Here is a 9,789-nt window from a genome sequence, read left to right on the forward strand (position 1 = left end):
GGGAAAAAAAAAAAGTTTTCCACAAATTTTGTAACAAAAGATTGGGAATGCTAAAATGAAGAAAATATAAAAATTTGAGGAAAATTGATAAGATACTTTTGTTTTAATTAGTATTTAAAAATTTACCCCTTTCACCCGTTCATTTTACTCTACCCCAAAACTCTGAGGAACGGTCACCTTAAACACAAGTTATATGAAAGCACCAACTGCAGAAATAATATTGTGGTAGAAAAAACATTTGGGACACATTTTAATTATATATATTATATATATAATATATATATATATATATATATATTATATATATATATATATATATATATATAGAAAAATTCATTGGAGAAAAAAAAAAAAAAAAAAAAAAAAAAAAAAAAAAAAAAAAAAAAAAAAAATCTTGCATGTTATAGTGACATGAAATAAGGTATATTTACCTATTTGTTTCTGAGTATAATTATGTGTTGCAGTTTTATGGGGCGGGGTAATGCTAAGGGTTTTCATAATAAAGGGAATAATACCTACAAAACATATATGAAAAACAAGACTTAATTTTCCATCTAGTAACCAAAACAGTGCCAATAAACACAAACCTCTAATACCAAGAGCACCTCTGCCACCTCTGAAGCCAGCTCCTCTGAGTCCTCTGTAACTTGCACCTCTTGCACCTCGAAGGCCACCTCGTCCCCTAACCTGGATGTTCCCACCTTCTTCAGGAATGCTCAGACGGCCTTTAACGGCTAGTCTTTGTTTAAACAGACAGGGGTCTCTGTCCATTGAGGCGCTGCTCCACACTCTTCTGTAAAGTTATTTTTCCAATTCATATGCTACTCAGTCTCTTATTTCATAACCCTTAAAATATAGCTTCTTCAGATGTATAGACATTATAAATCATAATCAGGAAAATAAAGGACATTTATGCAATTTATATCAAAGCATGGAAAATATCAATACTATGGATTTTATCCCATGCATGGGAGAGATGTTCAGGGCAATGTGTAGTGCTATTTTACATCACTGTTAAACGCCACCCATCCCAACCTGAAATTCATTATTAGAGGTGCACCGCCTGTCCACTGTGCTTATTTTTTTTCACCAGAGAAGCCTAGCCATGATTATAATTTACAACTAGAAAATATATTTCTAGATTATTTCTTATCAACAGATTGAAGAAACAAACCATGAACATGGAAACTATAAAAAGATGAAAATTATATGTCGTTACTGTAATCAGATGATGAGTATAAATGGCATTACCAGGGCAAGAGCGCTCTCCTCCATAGCGAGAATGAAAACTAATATAAGAAGTGCTAACCAATATCTGCACTTTATTCTCCTTGTGCTCATTTCTATACAGTTAAGAAGAAATGTCCTGTGTTTATTTCCATACAAAGGAGCATATTCAACATGCTATCAACTCTTGAAAACCAAATGGGAGTCAGGCAGACAAGAGGGATGGGTGGATGTGTACAAGTGAGAGAGTGAAATTATTAAGATTATATATAAAATTCACACACCTCTATCTCACAAACACAAACTCTCACACACACACCACACACAACCACACACACACACACACACACACTCTCCACCACCACACACACACACACCTCACACACACACACACACACACACACTCTCACAACACACACACCACTCCTCACACACACACTCACTCCTCACACACTCACCCCCACTCTCACACACACACACACTCTCACACACACTACAACTCGCACACACACGCAAAGAAACACTCACGATCAAAGAACGAAGAAAAATCACGCGACAGAGACGACTCAGAAACCAACACACAGACAGAGACTACGAACAGAGTGCGCGCAACACACGACGAGAGGAAAGAGAGAGAAGGAAAGAAAGAAAAAGGAAAGAAAGAACGGAAAGAGAGAGAAAGAGACGGAAAAAGGAAAGAGAGAGAGAGAGAGAGAGAGAGAGAGAGGAGAGAGAGAGAGGAGGGAGAGAGAGAGAGAGAGAGGGAGAGGGAGAGAGGAAAATGAGAGAAGGAGAGGAGAGAGAGGAGAGAGAGAGAGGAGGGGAGAAAGGAGAGAGAGAGAGAGAGAGAGAGAGAGAGAGGAGAGAGAGAGAGAGAGAGAGGAGAGAGAGGAGAGAGAGAGAGAGAAGAGAGAGAGAGGGACAAGAGAGAGAGACGAGAGAGAGAGGGAAACACAGAGAGAGGAGAGGGAGGGACAGAGAGAGAGAGAGAGAGGGGGACAGAGAGAGAGAGAGAGAGAGGGACAGAGAGAGAGAGAGAGAGAGAGAGGGACACAGAGAGAGAGAGAAGAGAGAGAGAGAGAGAGAGAGAGAGAGAGAGAGAGAGAGAGAGAGAGAGAGAGAGAGAGAGAGAGAGAGAGAGAGAGAGAGAGTCTCTGAACAAATCTTGAGCAGCCACTCGTGCTATTATATTCTTGTTGATAACTGAGCCACGTGGAATGAAGTGTTCCATAGTTTTCCCCTAATTCTCCCTATGCTTGGCAGTGTATTCTGCAGCCAATCAGCAATAATGATGTTGGCCAAATGCATTGGACTCTTGTATCTACAAAAGATGGCTTTTTATTTTATTAACAATAGAAGCTAAAATAGCTGAAAACAGCTGAAAATAGTTCAGGACAAATAATGAAAACCTACAGAGACTGGACAGAGAATCTTAAGCAGAATAGTAAATGAGGACACATATCTTTTGTACTTATCACAATAGACTCAGCACAAGTGGATAGAGATAATTTGGAAAGTGCATTTGCTACATGAAACCTCTCCCAGTCACAAATATCTCTCATTGCAAGCTGCCTTACAAGGACTGAGGGTTGGCCAGTTTGCCTAAACCTTGAACCATAGGCATTTTCTACCCAGGACTGTCTTTGAAAGAACCTTATAGGGAAGTTTGCCCATTGGTAATCAAGCCAAGTGACCATAAAGCCTGAGTTGGTGGTCTAGGACTGTACAAGTAACAGGTCATGTGACAGTATCACTGTTACTTTTGACTGGACACACAGTTCTGCCAACTATTCCCCATGCTCTGATAGAAGGACCTCTTGCATACAAGTCTCTAAGGCATGACTACATAACAAAAAGGGGAATCTCAGGTGGTTGAAGATGCCTAGCCTGGTAATGTGATCTCCCATATTCTTACTGATAGGGTTTATAATTCATAAAACTAAGCATTTCATCCCTTGCCTTCTTGTCTTTAACCCTTTCCCGACGGGTAGTATTCATAGTGGCCCGGGCCCTGCTGCCGGGGGCTCATATTGTCACCCTAGCATGCGCGACCGCTCATGCCCAATACCAGCATTCCTTGCCTTTTCTTCGTAATACTAAGAACCTATGTTGTATTTTCAGTATTATTATTTTCTAAGGTCTCTATTTGCCATATTTCCTGATAAATCAAGACTGTAGGATATTTTTGTTGTTATATAGATTTTATAGTTTATTATTATTTGCTCTATAGTCTGAATAAAATAAGCAGTGTGTGGTATCATGGAGTTGAAACCGTAGGTTTTGTTGTATTTTTTTTTTTTTTTTTTTTTAATTATTTTATAAGATAAATTTTAGTTTCAACAGGTTTATATTATAACTTCCATATAGATATAATTTTACGTTCAGTGTTTTTATAAATACGTGATTTATTTATTATTATTTTTTTTAAATTAATTAATTTAGTTTTTTAACCAAAATACATATTGGTATTTTCACGTGGTTTTACATCATCACTTCGTGAATACTATAAAATATCTATGGCCAATGTAGTCGATTACCGACGTAATTTTTTTTTATGCTAACCTCGGAAGCCCGAGAAGCCTTTATGAAATGCATTGTATAGGAAAAATGAGAAAAATTGTTAAAAACTACTTAATCACATTTTCAATGGAAAAAAACAAAAACAAATATTTTGCCGTAATTATATATATAAAAAAAAAATTCATATATTGACTGAGCAGGTTACTGGAGTACCCACATAAGCATTTAAACTGAAATAACTAATAATATAATACTTACCTTTTTCAGCTTCAAGGCTGCTACAACTGCTGGGCGGCGTTCCATCTGAGCTGCCAAACGCTGGTTTTTTCTTGATGCTTGGGCCTGCTGCCGCCTCTCTTCTAGTCCTGCTACTGACTGTCCTTGTCCCGTTGGCTTCTCCTGTCGCAGCACCGTGAATCTGCGGCGGGACCAGTCTGGCGGTCACTGATGAGTCATTACTAGTAGCGGAGGAATATGGTGACCCGAGGATGAGGAGCTTGCCCTCCTCTAGACTGGTTGTGTGGGTTCTTTCCTTTCTCCTCAGTCACATTCCTGTATTTTATCCCCTCTCATGCATCTTGTGTGCCTACACATGCAGCCCTCTAGGTGCCATCCTCTATGTACATAAAACCCAGCAGCCACAGGTGCCACAATACCAAAAAAATAACTAGGACACACTGAATAAACTCTAAAAAAATTCCCAATCCACAGCTATTGTTACAGTCTGACTTTTTAAACTTGTGGTTTCTTGAGGAGCACTTCATATTTCTCCAATTTCATATCTTTTTTATTATCTTATGTTGTAGCCCTTTGCCATTTAGTTTGCTTTAGCAAGCATGTGTGTTAGAGCCCTTCATTTTGTTCTAATGCCTTCTTGTTCCAGGCATATTTACTGCTTTTCTGAGAAAAAATTTCAGTAATGCTGGTCTTGAACTTCTCTTGAGCTTCACTCTGAAATAAACAAATTATTCTTCCCAAAATAATACTGGTTTCCATCTGTTACTAGAAAAGAAGTGGTGGTAGTGGTGGCAGTAAAGGAGAGAAAGTACATAAATAAAATAACTGATAACTCCTTGATAATATCTAAATAATTATATGTAATAATAAAGCAAATGCAGGGTAGTATTGCTACCAACTAGCATTCAGATTCCTAGCTGGTTAAATAAAAAAATCTGTCAGGTCTAGCACCAAACCAAAACTAATGCAACCCCCGAGGCCTGTCACAGGATTGAGCTTCTTGATTACAACTGCATCTACTTTGATTTTCCTATAAAGTAGTTATGAGCAAACTAGTACTTGCACGCCATTCCCATCTTCCACCAATAAGCTACACACACCATTTTGGCATAGTAAGTCTTGCTCTTGTGAAGATGTAAAAATAGCTCATCATATAATTCATATCAGTCAAAACAAAGATGAGGCATTGACCTCACATCAGAAAGAAATGCATTAAGATGTTTGGAGTTAGACTACATTCTTCACCTTACAAAACTTAATGTCTGATGAGTCCAGTCCAACTCAAAATGACACAACATATTGTTTATTTCATACTGTGGCTGTTTCCCTTTACCCTTGCACAAAAATGGATTCTGTTGCAAAAACCCATTACAATTAAGAAACAATTTATTATCTAACTAATCTCTTAATTTTGATAAAAGGTGTGAATTCTGGGTAAGAAATACTTGAATTTCTAAACATGATATTTGAACTCCTAGCTACTGGCAAAAGTAATGTTCTGGAAACAGACCTTTCCCCTCTGGATGGCAAATTTTGTTTCATGTTTATTCTTTGTATTAACTTGTTATCCATACAGATTTCTATTGGTTTCCATTGTTCTTTACTAGATACAAACATTTTCTTTATTTGTATTTTACAAACAACTACTGACAAATTGAAAACCTATCGGCACAAAGGAAATATTCCACACAAAAAAAGACCATAAATGAATAGAATTAGTAGATGCTAATTCTATTCATTTATGGTCATGCGTGCAGAGTTCAGTAATTATTCAGTAGCTGAATAATTATTTTAAACTACTTTGTATGAACTTAAAAATCAAAGAATTAGGAAACAAATAATAAAAATCACAAAATTTAATTTTCTTTTTAGTAGTGTGAACCTGATGTGTAAAAAAGGCAAAAACATTTCATAGACCACTTTTAAGGAAAGGCTTAAAACAGTTGTAAATCTTTAGCTAGAAATATTTTGTCGACATTCAACTACAGCTTGTGAAAGTCTTCCAAAACAAGAAGAAAAAGATTAATTGATTCTAGCCTTGTCCACAGATTTTTGGCAATCATATATCTTAAACACCAATGGAAACTTGTTACATGAAGAACAATAAAAGAAAAAATATAAAGTATTTCTTAAAGCTTTTTAGTTGCATTGTGCAGCATATACTGTTCCAAATTACAGCTGTGTGAAGCAGAATTAGATCAACATTATTGCAAACTATTATCTACAAACTTATACCCTCCCTTCTATCTACACCCATCTACCCTAATGATTCCATTAAATAGCTATTATAATACATTTCTTACAAAAATACTCTTTTGTATGTAGGTCCATCTCCTTGTGATGTGAATGACAAAAAATACTACGGAGAACCTCATATGAAAGATGACTACAAGGAATGTCAACAATGGCAATACAAAATAAATTTACTGTAAATACAAGTTTTTTGTCCTTACATTCAACAACTTAAACAACTTAAAATCTGAGAGTCTGGAGGTATCTGGCTCATGCTGTTGAGCAGTTAAATTATATTCATTTTCTTTTCTTGATTAACTTCCATGGTTTAAATAAAACATAAAACTCAATCTAGCCATTCAATAGAAAACATTAAGCAATTAGATCTATACAGTAAATAATATTAACCACAACAAAATCACACCTTTCAAACAATTAGAGGAAAATAAGCAAACCAAAACAAAACATAGAAATACTTCTGCCATCTTGCTTTGCTTTAATTTGTTAACTGTAAGTAATGTAGGAAGACTGTCATGGTCAGTAAAAACTGGAATAACTGGGCACAAATATACTACTCAATAATAAAATTGGATTTCAAGTTATTGATTTGATTACATTATTGAAGATAAGGTTTGTCCAATACTAAATACAAACACAGAATGCAATGAATAACATGAATACAGTAGCAGACTGTGATCCTACACCCTAAATCCAACTGGAGGAGGAGGAGGAGGAGGAGGAGGAGGAGGAGGAGGAGGAGGAAGACAACAACAAAGATGAGACAGAAGACAAAAGAAAGAAAAAAATGGGAGAAGGGGAAGAGGAAAGAAGAAAGGAAGAGAGAGATGAGGGGGGAGGAGAAAGAGGGGGAGAAAGAACAGGAAGAGGAGGAGGAGGGAATGGGAAGATGGAAGAGGAGGAGGATGTGGATGGGAAGGGAGAAGAGGAGGAGGGGGATAGGAAGGAAGAAGAGGAAAAGGGGGATAGGAAGGAAGGATGATGATAATGAGACTCTAAAACACACTTAAAATGCTGCTCCACATTCCTAGAGGACATGTCACCTTAACCCGTTATTGACTGGTTCACGTGTAGACACGTCATAGAAAACAGGTCTTTCAGCAAGGTAAGCTTGTACGTGCGGCGACGCGCCAGAGCGAGTGGAGCGGGACTTTTGGTTTCACCAGGACCCCCCCCCAGTCGGCCTTTGCGATATCATAGAGTTTTTTTTAAATTTCTTCCCCGGGGAATAAGGGTTAAATTTCTGAAACCATAACTTCATGGTTCAATACTTCAGTCTCCCCTAGAATGATATAAAAAATTTCTCTCTCACTCACCCCCAAAAACACACAAACAATATTTGGGGGGACAGGGAGAGGGGGGGGAGAGGGGAAAGTAGAGAAAAAAAAGCAGAGGAGAGTAGCGACAGGACAGGCAGATTCTGGAAGAGAGGAGAAGGAGAGAGAGAGAGAGAGGGAGAGGGGAGGAGAGAGAGAGAGAAGAGGGGAAAAGAAGAGAGAGAGAAAAGAGAGAAAAGAGGGAGAGGAAAGGGAGAAGAGAGGAGAGAAGAGAGAGGAGAGAGAGGAACAAGTTCTCCGGCGCATGAGTTATGTCAACACTTTCTCACATCGTTTACACACACATCAGTCTATTAAAAATTTAAACGGGGCAAATTTTTTAAAAGTTTATGAACATTAAGGAAAAATTATCTAAATTATGAATGAGTGGTAAAGATTAGGTAAAGTGCAAACATGACACTTTTTTACCTACCTACTGATGCATTTCAATCCCAAAACCTTTTTAAATATTCAGTAAAAAGTAACATGATCCCCCTTTCCTTTTAAAAATATACAGTACAAGGAAATCTCCTTTACACTCCTCTTCATATTAAAAATTTATCTTTTATATTCTTCAAAATGACGATTCTGTTCCTTTCGCTTGTCATTAATAACTCCTGATGCTATTTTCAAAACCCGTATTTGGGTGGTCTTTTTAGCATTTTTTGGGCTATAATCTGGGAGAGGCCCATCTACTTTGATTATCCTTCTGCTTTTCAGAAATGATTATAAAAAATTTTTGGCAAGGCTTTTAAAAAAAAATGCAGGTCCTAATAACCCCATGTCGTAAAAATTAGACAACCCACTCAGCCCTTCAGAGGAGGCTGGCTTTGTGCCCAAACAGAGAATCTTGTGGTTATCCATCTACATGGATAAATACTGACCAACTCCCTTAATAGAGGTCTGGCTTTTGGGATAGTAAAAACTCTTTCTTTGAATGTCTGTGGCCAGTCCACACATCCAAAGCAAAAGTGGGTATCTGAATACCCAAGTCTTCTGTGAGCTCTGCACTCCCATGACCACTTTCAATGTGTCTAGGGCATCAAAGCTAAATGGAGTCTTTGCTCCCTCTTTCCTCAGTTAAATAGTACTGTAATAGTAAGTACTCAGCTTCAGATTATTCAAGACTGGACTACCTGGGCCATTCACTGTTCATCTGCCTTTTTCCAAGTTCAAAAGAACTCTTTTGTATCTTACAAGTTTGATGATTCTCCTTCACGCTGTTTGATGGTAAAGATACAAAGAACAGAAAGAACTGCCATTCTCCCTGTGGCTGTGGCTTTTAGCATGGTTTAACAATTTAACATTGTCAAGACAAACAAGAAAGAGCACAGGAGGACCTTCAGCTTTCTTTAATAAGCTTTGCAAGGGGCCCTCCTGCATGTGACACCTGCGGTTTGTATTTGTTGAAATTTGCTGCACACTTTCTTTCATAAGTAGTGCACCCAAAAAAGGCCTATTGCACTACTTCAAAGCTACAATTAAAAGAGGCCCTATACAAGATCAAGCTTTATCATTTGAAGATTCTACAGTTATCAGAAAACAAACAATTAATGGGCCATAAGAACATTTGTTTTGGAACTGTCAAAGATTTTCAGCTTTCTTTGAAAAAGCTGAAACATTTGTGAAGTGTTGGGCTTTTTGAGAGGGGAAAAGGGAGGATAAAGAAACTGCAAAATTGGATCAACTTTTCCAGTTGAAAGACTAGTCAACCAAATGCGTTTGGTTAGGTTGTAAGGCCCCCCCCACTCGTTCAGGGACATCCGTGTTGTTGATTTAAAATTATCTTGCCGACCGACATCTGAAAAATAACAAATATTGGAAAATTATGCATATTCAAAAGGGTAAAATCAGTTTATGAATTGAGTATGAATAAATAGTACTTAGTTAAAATCATTTTTAAATAAATGGGTTTTTTTTTGTTAAATCCCAATCATATCAATTTTTTTTCTATTTCTTATTTTTATTTATTTCAGAGAGAGAGAGAGAGAGAGAGAGAATGAGTATGAGTGAGTAATTACTTTTGCTTGATTGACGCAAAAATAAGCAAAAGCAATTTTCGAATGTGAAAATGGGTTTCTTAACCCAATGCCATCAGACATGGTATGTAAGTACGTCATGCCCAACTATGAATTACTTTATTAATTGTTTTTACACATAGATGAATACACTTGTACTAAGTTTACCACATGAACCCAATTTCGAGTACTGCCTAACCGCCTGTTTACCTTTTTTTGAT

At 37.2% G+C, this 9,789-nt stretch overlaps 1 protein-coding gene across 1 annotated transcript in view; it reads right to left on the bottom strand.

Annotated features, from left to right (window-relative positions):
• The window catches only part of LOC119576221 (chromatin target of PRMT1 protein-like), a 14,861-nt gene extending 5,510 nt beyond the window's left edge, over positions 1 to 9,351 (bottom strand). Inside the window, 6 exon segments of the mRNA XM_037923815.1 lie at positions 588 to 747; positions 749 to 793; positions 4,006 to 4,165; positions 7,984 to 7,986; positions 9,300 to 9,330; positions 9,333 to 9,351. Coding sequence (XP_037779743.1) covers positions 588 to 747; positions 749 to 793; positions 4,006 to 4,165; positions 7,984 to 7,986; positions 9,300 to 9,330; positions 9,333 to 9,351 — 418 coding nt within the window.
• Between the last annotated feature and the right edge of the window lie 438 nt (positions 9,352 to 9,789).

The sequence above is a fragment of the Penaeus monodon genome, chromosome 8 (assembly GCF_015228065.2).
Source record: "Penaeus monodon isolate SGIC_2016 chromosome 8, NSTDA_Pmon_1, whole genome shotgun sequence".
Classification (NCBI taxonomy): Eukaryota; Metazoa; Arthropoda; class Malacostraca; order Decapoda; family Penaeidae; genus Penaeus; species Penaeus monodon.